Source organism: Siphateles boraxobius, unplaced genomic scaffold, assembly GCF_051911475.1.
Source record: "Siphateles boraxobius isolate OS27281-9 unplaced genomic scaffold, OSU_SipBor_1 16, whole genome shotgun sequence".
NCBI lineage: Eukaryota > Metazoa > Chordata > Actinopteri > Cypriniformes > Leuciscidae > Siphateles > Siphateles boraxobius.
This window is the reverse complement of record NW_027508766.1, coordinates 2,832,607-2,846,696: the sequence shown is the minus strand read 5'-3', so window position 1 is coordinate 2,846,696 and position 14,090 is coordinate 2,832,607. Positions and strand designations below refer to the sequence as shown.

Below are 14,090 nucleotides of genomic sequence, written 5' to 3'. Positions count from 1 at the left end.
CAAGCTTCTAATTTGACTAACCATAAGCCTCATTCTATGCCTCAGAGTGCAACACTCCAAAAGCAGAATGCTGAGCCATTAAGGCAGATTTCTTTACAGAACTGTTCAGAGCATGACTGGCTGTAATTTGATGACTGCAGTCTGCTCTCCGATGCTTCCAGTGTCTCAGAAGGAGTCTTCAGTAACTTTTCCTTTGGTAACTAAAGGAACCACTGGAGGCCACATTAAATTTCCACTACCTGAAGTTCTGCAGCTTCTAAAGTCATATGACCTGACTCAGTGGTTTCGATATGCTTACTTCCTGCATTTATGTAGTTTTGCACTTTTTGAGGATTATCGCGGGTGCAGTATGGATGTGAAACTTGACACAGGAAGTGGAGCATTTTCTTTTCTCCAATGATGAGGAACCTCCTTGTAGATCTATTGCTCCTGTAATGACTAAACAGAGAATATCAGCCAGGCAGATTTTCAGAAGGCTGTAAAACAGAATTGTTGTAGCTGCTGTGGTTTCAAAATTATCATTAATACTTTTGAAACCACAGCAGCTACAACAAATTATCAAATCATCTTTTGCACAACACTTTTTGGCACCTCTCCATTCAAACATCATCTGTTTAGTTTTGCAATCTAATTTTGTCATGTGTTTGACTGCACTGACCGGTTTTTCAGCCGAGTAGTTCTCTTCTACCAGCCAGGATGTGGTTCTTGGCTTTAGCTGTGGTTTAGAAGTTTATAACCTGCAGTAAAAACTGACACTTTGTCAGTGTCAAACTGACACTTCATCATACACACTTTGTCGTGCATTTCAAGAACACCTGTGACATCACTTCTTGTCTAATGTTGCAAGAGTAAAATAGCTCCCTTTTGAGATCCGTGTTTGTGTTTGTCAGAGGGCTGGACAGGGCGGGTTTTGTGATCTAGTTTGGAGAGGGTAGTCCGTCATGCCAGCTCTTCATGCTTTAGACAAACACACTCTTTGTGTCTTTTTCATCAGAGGGGATATCATCATGTAAGCCATCTCCTCTGTTAGCACCGCACACTTCACAGAGTGTGCAGGCCTACAGCACAGAGCACAGCTAGAGAGAGATAGAGATATGACTCACCTGGCTATTGATCAGTAAAAGAGAGTGGAAATCAATTGGAGTTTCTCTTTTTCTGAAAGTTAATCTTCAGAAATGCAGAAGAAGCCAGGATTTTATTTGAATATTTACATTAAGAATATTAGAAAATATTGGAATATTATATTATTAATGTTACTAATATTATTAGTAATATGTTACTTATATTAATTATTGTTACCGTTGCAATCCTTAATATTTTTGGAAATATACATGGATATGAATATGGAAACCATGATACACTAACATTCAAAAGAATGGGGTGAGTAAGAAAAAAAAATCGACACTTTTATTCAGCAAGGGCGCATTAAATTGATTGAAAGTGACAGTAAAAACTGTTATAATGTTACAAAGGTTTCTATTTCAAATAAATGCTGTTCATTGAACTTTCTATTTATCAAAGAATCCTGAAAAAAATGTATCACGGTTTCCACAAAAATATTAAGCAGAATTTTTTTTCAACATTGATAATAAAAAAACATTATTAATAGTAGTGTACCAATAATATTTGATAATAATCAAGTGCCAAATCATATTAGAATGTTTTCTGAAGGATCATGTGATACTGAAGACTGGAGTAATGATGCTGAAAATTCAGCTTTACCATCACAGGAATAAATTAGATTTTAAATATGTATAGAAAACTGTTATATGAAATTGTAGTGATATCTTAGCTAAAATAGCTACAATATTACTGTTTGTACTGTTTTATAAATGCTGCCTTGGTGGGTGAGCATATTAAGAGAATTCTTTCAAAAACATTAAAACACTTTAATTATCCCATCCTATTTTATATATATTTATAAACATACACTCACTGGATGCTTTATTATAGGTACATTTTGCTCGTACCGGATTGGACCCACATTTGCCTTCAGAACTGCCTTAATTCTTCATGGCATAGATTCAACAAGGCTCTGGTAACATTCCTCAGAGATTTTTGTTAATATTGTCATGACAGCATCGCGCAGTTACTGTAGATTTGTCAGCTGCACATCAGTGATGTGAATCTCTTGTTCCACCACATCCCAAAGGTGCTCTATTGGATTGGCCATTTGAGTATAGTGAACTCATTGTCATGTTCAAGAAACCAGTTAGATGATTTGAGCTTTGTGACATAGTGCGTTATCCTGCTGGAAGTAGCCATCAGAAAATGGGTACACTTTGGTCATAAAGGGATGGACGTAGTCAGCAACAATACTTAGGGAGCCTGTGCCATTTAAACTATGCTCAATTGGTACTAATGGGCCCAAAGTATGCCAAGAAAATATTCCCCACTCTATTACACCACCAGCAGCAGCCTGAACTGTTGATACAAGACAGAATGGATCCATGCTCTCATGTTGTTTACGCCGAATTCTGACCCTATCAACACTCATCAGACCAGGCAACATTTATCAATTACCTATTGTCCATTTTTTGGTGACCCCGTGTGAATTGTAGCTTCAGTTTCCTTTTCTTAGCTGACAGGAGTGGCACCCGATGTGATCTACTGCTGCTGTAGCCCATCTGCTTCAAGGAACGACGTGTTGTGCATTCAGAGATGCTCTTCTGAATATACCTCGGTTGTAACAAGTGGTTAATTTGAGTTACTGTTTACTTTCTCTCAGCTTTGAACCAGTCTGGCCATTCTCCTCTGACCTCTGGGATCAACAAGGCATTTTCGCCCACAGAACTGCTGCTCACTGGATAGTTTCTATTTTTCAGGCCATTCTCTGTAAACCATAGAGATTTTTGTGCGTGAAAATCCCAGTAGATCAGCAGTTTCTGAAATACTCAGACCAGCCCGTCTGGCAGCAACAACCATGACACGTTCAAAGTCACTTAAATCACCTTTCTTTCCCATTCTTATGCTAATGTTGAACTTCAGCAGATTTTTTGCCTAATTGCATTGAGCTGCTGCTCTGTGGCTGATTAGGGTAAAGAAGCAGTTGAACAGGTGTACAACCATATATAGACACAGTAGTATACTATACAGTAGTGGCCAAAAGTGATGTCCAGAGGGGGTATTTGTTGCTAATGACCCTAAGTTTAATTAAACCATATGAGTATGGAAAATCTTTTATATATTTTTAAATATTTTAAATATGAGGGAAGATGTTGGTTCTCTCTTTGCTTTGTATGTGTTCATTTTTTCTTTGTATGACAGCCTGACATAAAATTATTTCTGTACAATTTGGCATGTTCCATTGCATTCTCACAAATAAAACAATTGACTCCAAGCACAATTACGCAATACACTTACGAAATTGTTTTTCGATTAATATTATATACTGTATATACACTGTATATACAGTGTGTGTGTGTGTGTGTGTATATAAATGTATATACACACACACACACACACACACACACACACACACATATACATACCTGAAATATATAGGATATTTGAAAATGAGTTCAAAATATGATAATTTATAGATAATAACAATGCAGTTTTTTGGCTATTAGTAGCATGTCTGATCCTGAAGGAGGGACCCATGTTCTGGAGAGATACTGAGATCCTACAAATGCTTTCTTTTCATAGGCCCATGATCAAAATACTTCTAAACCCTAGGTTTGGTTGGGAGAAGTCCCAGCATTTACAGTATTGTAAAAGGCTTTGGATGAATGCATCTGACAGTGGCCTGTCTTGCTGTGCGTGTGTGTTCTGGCACTAAACCTGTGTAGAGAGTCTGAGACATAATTCCATCCTCACTGCGTCCCACAACATCTGATTTCACTTAGCAATAAAGCTGATTTTCTTATTTCTCAGAGTTTCAGTAATCATTGGCTCCATATGCTAAGTGGCCAGCAACCAATCAACGTGCTGAAAGGTTGTTTGTGTTTGAATTTCCTGGCCATGGTTGTCTTTTTCTCTTCAGTGAAACCGTGAGAGGTGATATAGAGAGTGTTTTATTGGGGCTGGGTTGAAGCCAGAGACAGTATAAGGTGTAGGAAAAGAACAACTTAAACGCGAACATCACTCCTTTCAATTAAAAGAGCCAATTGCCTTGTTTATAGAAGCATCGCTCATTTTTTCACTCAAGAACATGCATGCACATTAGCTGAAGAACATTATTTGAACTACAAAAGCGACAATTAAGGAACAATTTTCGCCAACATGCCTGTTACTTTGCATAGAAAATAACTGCCCATTGGAGCCGATAGCCTTGTGTCCAGCACTCCGACATATACCGTGGTTGTGCTTCTGGCGACCCAAAATTCAAGTACCTTTCTCTATCCCATCCCCCCCTCTCTCCCAATTCGTTTAATTTTACTATCCTTTACTATACTATCTCAAGGCAAAAACGCCACAAATAAATCTTTTAAAAATAGAAAGAAAGAAAATGCAGTCCCTGGGATGTGGACAGGCCGAGTGGACTAGCTGTGAAGCTTTTAGCATGTGGGACCCATATGTTGAATCAGGAAATGCTTTCCTATTGATGTTCTTCATAAGTAGCAATTTATTCTGGCCAAAAAAAACCAAACAACAAAGACTAATGTGGATTGTTTACTGTTTTTCTTAATGGTTCTGATGTTGTTTCCAGAATACTCGCTAGCAGTGCAGAAGTTCTCTCAGACCCTTCAGTCGTTCCAGTTTGATTTCATCGGTGACACTCTGACTGATGATGAGATGAACATCGGTGAGTTGACAGCTGCTCTCAACCTGTTTGGAGTTGTGCTCATTAGCGTGTCCATTTCAATTATGTGATATGTTTATGTCATCGTTATTAAAATTTCTGATGAAATTGTATGTGGAATAAGGGTGGGGTTGGGGCAGTTTTATTTTTTGCGCATATTTGTGCATGTATTTGTTTTTGACTTTATGTGCTGTTTACATAACCACATGTTTTACCTTTACAGCTGAGTCATTTCGTGAGTTTGCTGGTTTGCTGCAGGATGTGGAAGAAGGCCGAATGATGCTGGTTGGTGAAGTCCACTTCACATACCTTTGTAAAACACTGTCAATCATAATCTAAACTCAAATGCAAAAATACCAAAGATCCTCACATATGTCAATCATTAACAATCTGGAAGATTAGCCTCTCTGTGCTCAAAGGGCCCGTTAAACTTTTTATTGTTCATTTTATTGAGATTTTTGTGTTATTAGGTTTTTAAACCTGAAAATTCCCCTGCAGAATTCTTTGAGCTTGTTTATCTGTTTTAACTGTGGCGTGCATAACAGGAAACTCCAGAATCAGACAACATTTTTTACTTCTTCTTCCTTAAAAGGTGCAGAATTGAGTGAAGTGCATGACAGGACTGAAATAAATATTTGCAGATGCATGCAATTTTAATTATTCCTGCAAGTTCCACATCCTCTATGAGGGAAAATCTCAACAAAAAAAATTCATATATAATATTGTTCAGAATGAATTAACCCATAGAGATGATAAATATAAACTGATATGTTGAACAAACTGATTTATAGAATTTATTTATTGTCAATGTTGAAAGCAGTTGTGCTGCTTAATATATTTGTGGAAACCATGATATATTTTTCCAGCATTCTTTGATAAATAAAAAGTTAGAAAAAAGAAAACGGCAGTTGTTTGAAATAGATCTGTCACTTTTGATTAATTTAATGCATCCTTGCTGAAAAAAGTATATAACAGTAATTTCTTTTAAAAAATATATATAGAAAGTGGGTAATATAGGAGGTAATATTTCTTACATCCAAACGAACATATGATAAGCAATGTCCCATTGTTTGTGTAAAAAGTGGAGTTTCACACATAGACGGAGACCCGTCTCGTATATGATGCTGTGTGACACAATGGCTTAAGCAGAAGCAAACAGAATTTTACTCACCTGATTTTTCTCTTGCAGGTCCAGAATGCTTGTGACTTGCTTATCAAACCTTTGGAGAAGTTTAGGAAAGAGCAGATTGGAGTCACAAAAGTGAGTTTTTATTATACACATTTACACATTAAGAACACGCTCTACATGACTACATGTGTGTGAACATGCTCATAATTTACACCTCTACTTCCTTTCCCAGTGCAAAGGGTACAGCACACCACAACTCATAAATATATACACATATTATATAAAGACATTGTTTGTATGGGCTTTCATGTGCGTGTAATTTATTTTTGAGCCACACACACACACACGCACACACACACGCACACACACACACACACACACACACACACACACACAAACACACACACACACGATACTTGGGTGCCGATACGATATGTATTGCGATTTTTTTTTTTAAGAATTGCGATTCTACAAGTATTGCGTTTCGATATTGCAATTTTTTTAAATCATACACTTATACAGACTGTACATGATGTATAAGATGAGTCATATTTACAAAAACAAATCATCACATTGTTCTGACTTTAATTTCAGAAGCATCATACAATACTACATTCTCTTGAATAAATGATTCAATAACAAATACATTTTTTAACAGCCACTTGTCGCCACCTCATGACAACTCTCTCCGGGTTAGCCGCAGCGGCAACACAGATTTGAATGTTGCGATATGAGTTGCACGAGGGCTTTTCAATGCATCCACGCGTCCACTTGGGATATTATTTTACTCAAACTCAAAGATAACGACACATTTCATCCTCTGTTGGAGCGAAAGTGGCTAACTTCTGTCAACCTCATCTACAAACAAGGACAAAAATAAAGCAATTGGATTTTAATTAATACCGATTCTGGAATAAAAAAATCGATTTTAGAATCGTAAAAAAAAAAAAATCGTGATAGCTAGGTGAATTGATTTTTTCTCCCAACTCTCTCTCACACACACACACACACACACACACACACACACACACACACACACACACACACACACACACACACACACACACACACACACACACACACACACACACACACAATGTGTCAGTAACTGGAGGACCCATGGAAAAACTATTTGTTTTAGAGAGACTGAGAAAGAGTCACGGAGACATATGGAAAGTTTCAAAATTCCAAAGACTTTTCACTGGATTAGACTTTTTCCATGCCAGTATATGCCTCAGTTAACATTACTGAAGTATCAGTTTCCTTTCAGCAGAGTTTATTGTGGCTACTCATAGATTATTGGTTGAAATTATAGGTTGTAAGGAACCAGTTACAAGTCTGCAAAAAGTTTTATAAGGACAACTTCTGTTTTGTTCTTATTAAGAATGGTTTTAATAAACTCAAGCACTTCCACTCCAGTTTTCGGTCTCTCATTCTCAGTTTCAGGTTGTTTGTTTGCATGCGTGTGTTTCAGGAGAGACGAAAGAAGTTCGAGAAGGAGAGTGAGAAGTATTACTCTCAGTTGGACAAACATGTAAACCTGTCCTCAAAGAAAAAAGAGACACAGCTACAGGAGGTATATTTGTAAAAACAGTAAATAATAATAAAAAAACAACAACGAAAAAAACACAATAATATAATCTTTATTTTTGTGTGCTTATATCTGTTTATAGGCCGACGAACAGTTGGATAAGGAGCGTCAGACATTTTACGAGTCGTCTATTGAATATGTGTACCAGATTCAGCAGGTTCAGGACAGGAAGAAGTTTGATGTTGTGGAGCCTGTGCGTGTGAACTTCCTTTTCCTCAAGCACATATAGACACTTCTATTTTTAATTATTATTTTAATATATGTTTTGTAGTAACAGATATTTGAGTGTGTTTACAAGAAAGCATCTATAGTATAGGTGCATGAATGAAGACTTTAAAGGTGCAGTAAGCAATTTCTGAGAATTATTGTTGAACACTTGATATTTGAAATCATCTTAAACAAATACACCCCTCTCGTCATTGCTCCGGCCCCAAAATGCACAAACACGTAATGAAAGAGTGGATGTAGCAGAAGCAAAGCAAATAAAGTAAAATAAAATTTACACACATTACACTAGTATATACAAGCAAGACTTCGTTGTTAGTCGCCAGCAACACACACTCAAAACCAATCTTACACACCTATGGAGCAGAAAGAACGCAACCTCTGTGTCCGTTTCCAGGTCTTCCCGCTCTCTAACGTCACTCCAGCGCTGGAAAGCTTTTCTAATATTAACGCGTGTTCTAAAGCTCTTTTCTGGTCATAACCCTTCTTTTACCAGTGATATTCCTCTGACCTTTTCTCTTTTGTAATGTCTCTCAGCTATCTCTCTTTCTACAGTCTTTCTTCAAATCTCACTCTTGCTCACTCTCTCTCCTCCCCCATCATGAGTGTATACGCCCCCTACTGCTGATTGGCTACAAATGCATTGTGGTGCTCGGTCCGATCCACGTTCAACAGCGTTTCTCAGAAATTGCTTTCTGTACCTTTAAAACACAACGATTATATTCATATTGATACAATCAATGAATTGACTAGACTAGAGCATGTTATGCTTATAGCGGTATGTCCTTGTGTGTGTTATTGGCAGGTTTTAGCGTTTCTGCAGAGCATCCTAACTCTGAATAATCTCACTGTGGAGATGACACAGGACTTCCTTCCATATAAACAGGAGCTTCAGCTCAGTCTACAGAATGTGAGAGCTTTACCAATCAATAATGACTGTAACCTTTCATCCTAATATGTTTTTTTCTTCACTCTGTATTTTAAATGATTTTTGAGTGGTCCTTTAGCAGATGCTTTTATCCAAAGTGTCTTTCACTAAATGGTGTATTGCATTCACAGTGGTGTTGTGAACATACAGGCTTAATAAATGATGAAGAAAATGAACAGGATTACACTAATAATTCTTAATATGGTTTATAAATTGTTGATTAATTTAAATTATTATTATTATCATTACTATTATTTTAATATTTTACATGTAAATTTATTAAAAAATATATAATTCATCTATATACACTACCATTCAAAAGTTTTGGGTCTATAAGATTTAAAAAAAAAAATCTTATCTTAACCCAGTGCAGCATTTATTTGATCAAAAATATTGTGAAATATTGTTACAATTTAAAATAACTTTTTTCTAATTTAATAGATTTTCAATTGTAATTTATTCATGTCTTGCATCACATGATCCTTCAGAAATCATTGTAATGCTGATTTGGTGCTCAACAAGCATTTCTTATTATTGTCAGTTGAAAACAGTTGTGCTGCTAAATATTTTTGTGAAACCGTGATACGGTTGATGAGTAGGAAGATCAAAATAATTCAAAGTTGTGGTATGTGCACATCCAGAAACTTCAGCACTTCAAATCAATCACTTCACTGCTGCTTCCAAAGGACTCATTTATTGGTCGACCTCCGGGTTGAAACGTTGTTCAATAATTGAATCCTTTGGAAGCAGCAGTGGCAGTGTGCCGATTTTTGTTTACACTCGAAAGATCAAAAGAACACCATTAATTTGAAATAGAGATATTTTGTAACATAAATGTCTTTACAGTCAACTTTGATCAATTTAATACATCCTTGCTGAATAAAAGTACTGCATATGAACTCCAAACTTTTGAACAGTAGTGTAATTAATATGAATTATAATTAAGATTTTAGAGCAAATTAAATCAACAAATCTGTTTTAATGGCTCCTGGTAATATGTTTGTAATGTGACTGTATGTAATATGTACTGTTTGTGTTTGTTTGATCGGCTGCTGGTGTTGTTGTAGACCCGTAACCACTTTGAGAGCACCAGAGAGGAGATGGAAGAGCTAATGAAGAGGATGAAGGGTTCGGCAAAGATCTGTATGAGACACGGCCAGCAGGCGACTATGGAGGGATACCTCTATGTGCAGGAGAAATGTGAGTTCTGCACCACGGCATGTGTGGGATGTTGAACACTCTCAGTGTTCATAAATGTGCAGGAAACAGAAAAACACTTGCGCTTTGTAGTTAAGTGGACCAGAGGTATGAAGCACATATAATTATGTACATGAATTTGCTAAACATCAACAAAGGCTTGTTGGTCTTGTGCATGCAGTTACATTGCATCCTTTCTGTGTGCCTTCTTGGTATCTTTTCACAAATTTCGGCCGTGAAATTAGTTTAAAAAATTTATGCAATTCAATCACACCATACTTTAAAAAAAAATTACTGTAATAGCTTTCTTATTTTTTAAAAAAAATATAGGACAAGTCAAAATGGTAATACCAAAGTGGTAATCACCAGCCTGACACACGCAGTCCATTGACCTTCAGTTCCAATATTTCTTAATTGTGAAGAAAGAGCAGCTAGTAATTGTAAAGGTCAACACACAGCACAAACCTTAATGAGTTATGATAGTTAATTAAATACTTCATAACACCGCTTTCTCTTTGGTCAAATGCAGCATTCTGCACTCAGATATTGTTATAATGACTGTTATAATGACGCTAAACTGTATAATTGATTGTTGTTGGCTCCGGTTTTCTTTTAGCTGCGCTAGAGTCATGTCTCTATGGTAGAACTCTGCGATCTCCGTCTTCTTACATAACAAAATAATATAAACTCAAATCAATTTTTTATGACCATTTATTTGGCAAGTAACTGATAAGTGGAATAATTTACAGTCAGCCAGTCTTTAGAAAAAGGGTCATACAAGATCCCTCCATTTCACATCTGGGTCAGTCCCTGGTCAGGATTTAATTTTGCAATATTGATTGTACATTATCCCTCACAATACTGTGTATACTATTGGATCATATCCAATCAATAATTAAAATGATACATATGCTATTTGTCTTTCTGTCTCTGTTTCTGTCTCAAGGGGCTCTTGGCGTAACCTGGGTAAAGTATTACTGTAAATACTTCAAGGACAACAAGTTATTCATTATGGTGCCAATGGAACAAAAGACAGGAACCAGACAGGTGCAGAATTATTACAGATAGGATTATTACTTTGTGAAGTGCCAGCCCTTTTCTCTTACGTTTGTCTCTTTGTGTTTCTCAGACCACAGCTCAGCTCACTCTGAAGTCCTGCGTACGCCGTAAAACGGACACCACTGATAAACGCTTCTGCTTTGACATTGAGACAAATGAAAGGTGAGGGTCCTGCCTGTATTATTTACTCATTCTCAGGGCTGTTTTTTCACTCAGAACAAAAGTTTTTGTAGGACCATTGGAGGTTCAGTAAATTTGAAAGCTTATATTTTTTTGTTAAAGCACTTACATAAACTCTTCTGTAAAATGCGTTTACTTCTTGAACTGTGAATTTACGCTCTGCAATGTGCAGCCATTTGTTTGATACTGGAGAATATTCACACAAACAACAAGAAAGGCTTTTTTTACTCCATTGCAGTTTGTCCTAAGTATTTTTGTGTTGTGTTACTGTAGGTGCAGCCCTGTGCTGCTCCAGGCAATTTCTGAGGTCAACAGGAAGCAGTGGATAGAAGCCATGGATGGCAAGGAACCAGTGGGTTTAACATTATCTCTCCTCACTCCTCATTAAAGGGATAGTTCACCCAAAATGAAAATTCTGTCAGTATTTACTCACCCTCATGTTGTTCCAACCCCGTAAGACCTTCGTTCACCTTCGGAACACGAATTAAGATATTTTTGATTAAATCTGAGAGCTGGATCACTCCTCCATAGGCTTCTAAGGGATTGACACTTGCCAGCCCCGAAAAGTTATTAAAGATGTCGTTAAAATAGTCCAAGTGACTACAGTGGCTTAATCTTAAGTTTATCAAGCGACGAGAATAATTTATGTGCGCAAAAGCCCCCAAAAATAACGACTTTATTTTCAACTATTCATTTCTTTCTCTATGGGCCTCGAGTGAGTACACTAGTGTAATAGCGTAAGTGCTTTTGTGTTGTACGTCACACGCATCACACACATGACCAGCGTCAGCCAATAGTGAGCCTACGTGTGACGTACAACACAGAAGCAATACGCTGTTAAATTAGTGAACTGACTCATGGCCCACAGAGAAGGAAATGGGGTTTTTTTTGCGCACAAAAAGTATTCTCGTCGCTTGATAAACTTAAGATTGAGTCACTGTAGTCACTTGGACTTTTTTAATGATGTCTTTAATAACTTTTCGAGGCCGGCAAGTTTCAATCCCTTAGAAGCCAATGGAGGAGTGATCCAGCTCTCAGATTTAATCAAAAATATCTTAATTTGTATTCCGAAGATGAACGAAGGTCTTACGAGGTTGGAACAACATGAGGGGTGAGTAAATACTGACAGAATTTTCATTTTGGGGTGAACTATCCCTTTAAGAGCCCTCACTACTGTATGATCATGTTTCTGATCCTTTGTGGTTTTTGTTCCAGATATATCATTCTCCCATTCAAAAGCAGGCAGAGAGTAAGTATAACTTCACTTCATCAGGGCGATAATATATTAGTACAGATGCTTGTTTTAATCAGAAAACCACTGACATTTATTTTCTGCTTAATTATTATTATACCGCCCTAGTCCTCCACATGTCAGAAAACCTGAATGTGCTAATTGTTTCACAGGAATAGCATTTCTGATTTGAGCATGTCGAAAAAAGGGTTGACTGTTCCCTTGGAAAAAAGGTCACGTAGATACAATACTGTTCAAAAGTTTAGGGTCTGTAAGATTTTAATTTTCTACGAAATTAGTACTTTTATTCAGAAAGGTGAAAAAGTGATAGTAAAGAAATGTGCAATGTTACAAAAGTGTTCTCACCAAACTTTTGGACAGAAGTGTAGGTATGTGATATCTCAAGAATATTTCAGTGATGTTTGTCAGCTATTATATGTGGTATTCAAAGATTATTAAAATCGAAATCTTTGCTTTTCAACATTTACCGTGATGAAATCAGATGATAATACCGTAGAACTTTGATATGAACGATAGAACTGAATGACAGTCGTTTTATTTAAATATCTAACTACATGGGACTTCAAAGAGTATTATAGTACATAATGTTAATATAGTATCCACAAAACATCGTAATACATTGGTACTGTTTTATTGTATCCCAACTTTTTGGTCAGTTTTTGAACAAGTATAAAATACATAACAAATTCTAAAAAGAGAAAAGTTACAGAACACAAGAAATTCTAAAAATAGATGGAGAAAATGCTTCTTAACAGATTCTGATACTTGCACGCCTGTGCAATAGCACGTATAATTACACCATAAATATTGTCATGTAGCCTACCGAGAAATGAATACAAGGATGTTGAACCGTGTTTATTATATTGTAATATTACTTTTTTTTTTTCAGTGGAGCTGAATGACCTCGGCTTCAAGTTCGTCAGAAAATGCATCAACTTTGTGGAAACAAAAGGTGCCTTCACACAATAGAATGACAAGAATATCAGTTGCTTATTTTAGTTTCTGGAATGATCTCATAATCTTGTAACATGTTTGTCAGCTGTTCTCAAATGACTGAGGTTGTTCCTGTTTTTGCACTTCACCATATGCTTAAATAATCAGAGATGGAAAGACAAGCACAATGTCACTTTTATTTATTGGATTCATGTCTCAAATGCAGCCAGCAGAGGGCAGCAGCACACCATTTGTGTTCACATCTGCATATCCAGCAATTTGAGCCAACTGTAAATAGAAAACATACGCACTGAATCATGCAGGTTTTACCAATAATGTATCATACAAAGTAAAAGGAAAAGTACGCAGATATAAATTGATATCAGAAGTGTCACTTTTCTCCAACCTGGCAAGTCATTTGAAACCTGGCTGTGGCGTTTCCATGCTAGAGGCTGTTACAGTACAACAGTAAAATCGTGAAGAGGTAGTTCATGCTCATTAATAAGCATTATTACACTGTAACGTTGACTGCGGGAGCACCGATCACCAACGGTTCTGTTTGAAGTGCTGCTGATGTATGTGTTCGTCGGTCTCTAAATGTATGCTGTTACTCAGAGTTCCCAGATGTGTAAGTCTAGCCTTGTCATCAGGCAAAACATGATGTATGTTAACAAAACACAACACAACAATACAAACTCTCAGTTGCATGGCTAACGAACCTAAAGCGGGCCAGTTCCACCACTGCTGTTGTTGTTCGTTAGAGCTGTACTTTTCCATTGCAAGACACTCCCCCTTTCTTTCTCCTTCATGCCAGGTTCTCCAATTTTCTCAGTCAATAAATCACACTTTCTG

The 14,090-nt window shown here is 36.8% G+C and overlaps 1 protein-coding gene across 1 annotated transcript in view; it reads left to right on the top strand.

Moving 5' to 3' along the window:
• Positions 1-14,090, top strand: part of ophn1 (oligophrenin 1) — a 41,007-nt gene that overhangs the window by 2,677 nt on the left and 24,240 nt on the right. The window contains exons 2-13 of the mRNA XM_077231104.1: positions 4,652-4,747; positions 4,968-5,029; positions 5,934-6,005; positions 7,348-7,449; positions 7,547-7,657; positions 8,495-8,599; positions 9,685-9,817; positions 10,761-10,861; positions 10,944-11,035; positions 11,327-11,405; positions 12,269-12,302; positions 13,195-13,257. Of these exons, the coding sequence (XP_077087219.1) occupies positions 4,652-4,747; positions 4,968-5,029; positions 5,934-6,005; positions 7,348-7,449; positions 7,547-7,657; positions 8,495-8,599; positions 9,685-9,817; positions 10,761-10,861; positions 10,944-11,035; positions 11,327-11,405; positions 12,269-12,302; positions 13,195-13,257 (1,050 nt within the window). The remainder of the gene's footprint in view (positions 1-4,651; positions 4,748-4,967; positions 5,030-5,933; positions 6,006-7,347; positions 7,450-7,546; positions 7,658-8,494; positions 8,600-9,684; positions 9,818-10,760; positions 10,862-10,943; positions 11,036-11,326; positions 11,406-12,268; positions 12,303-13,194; positions 13,258-14,090) is intronic.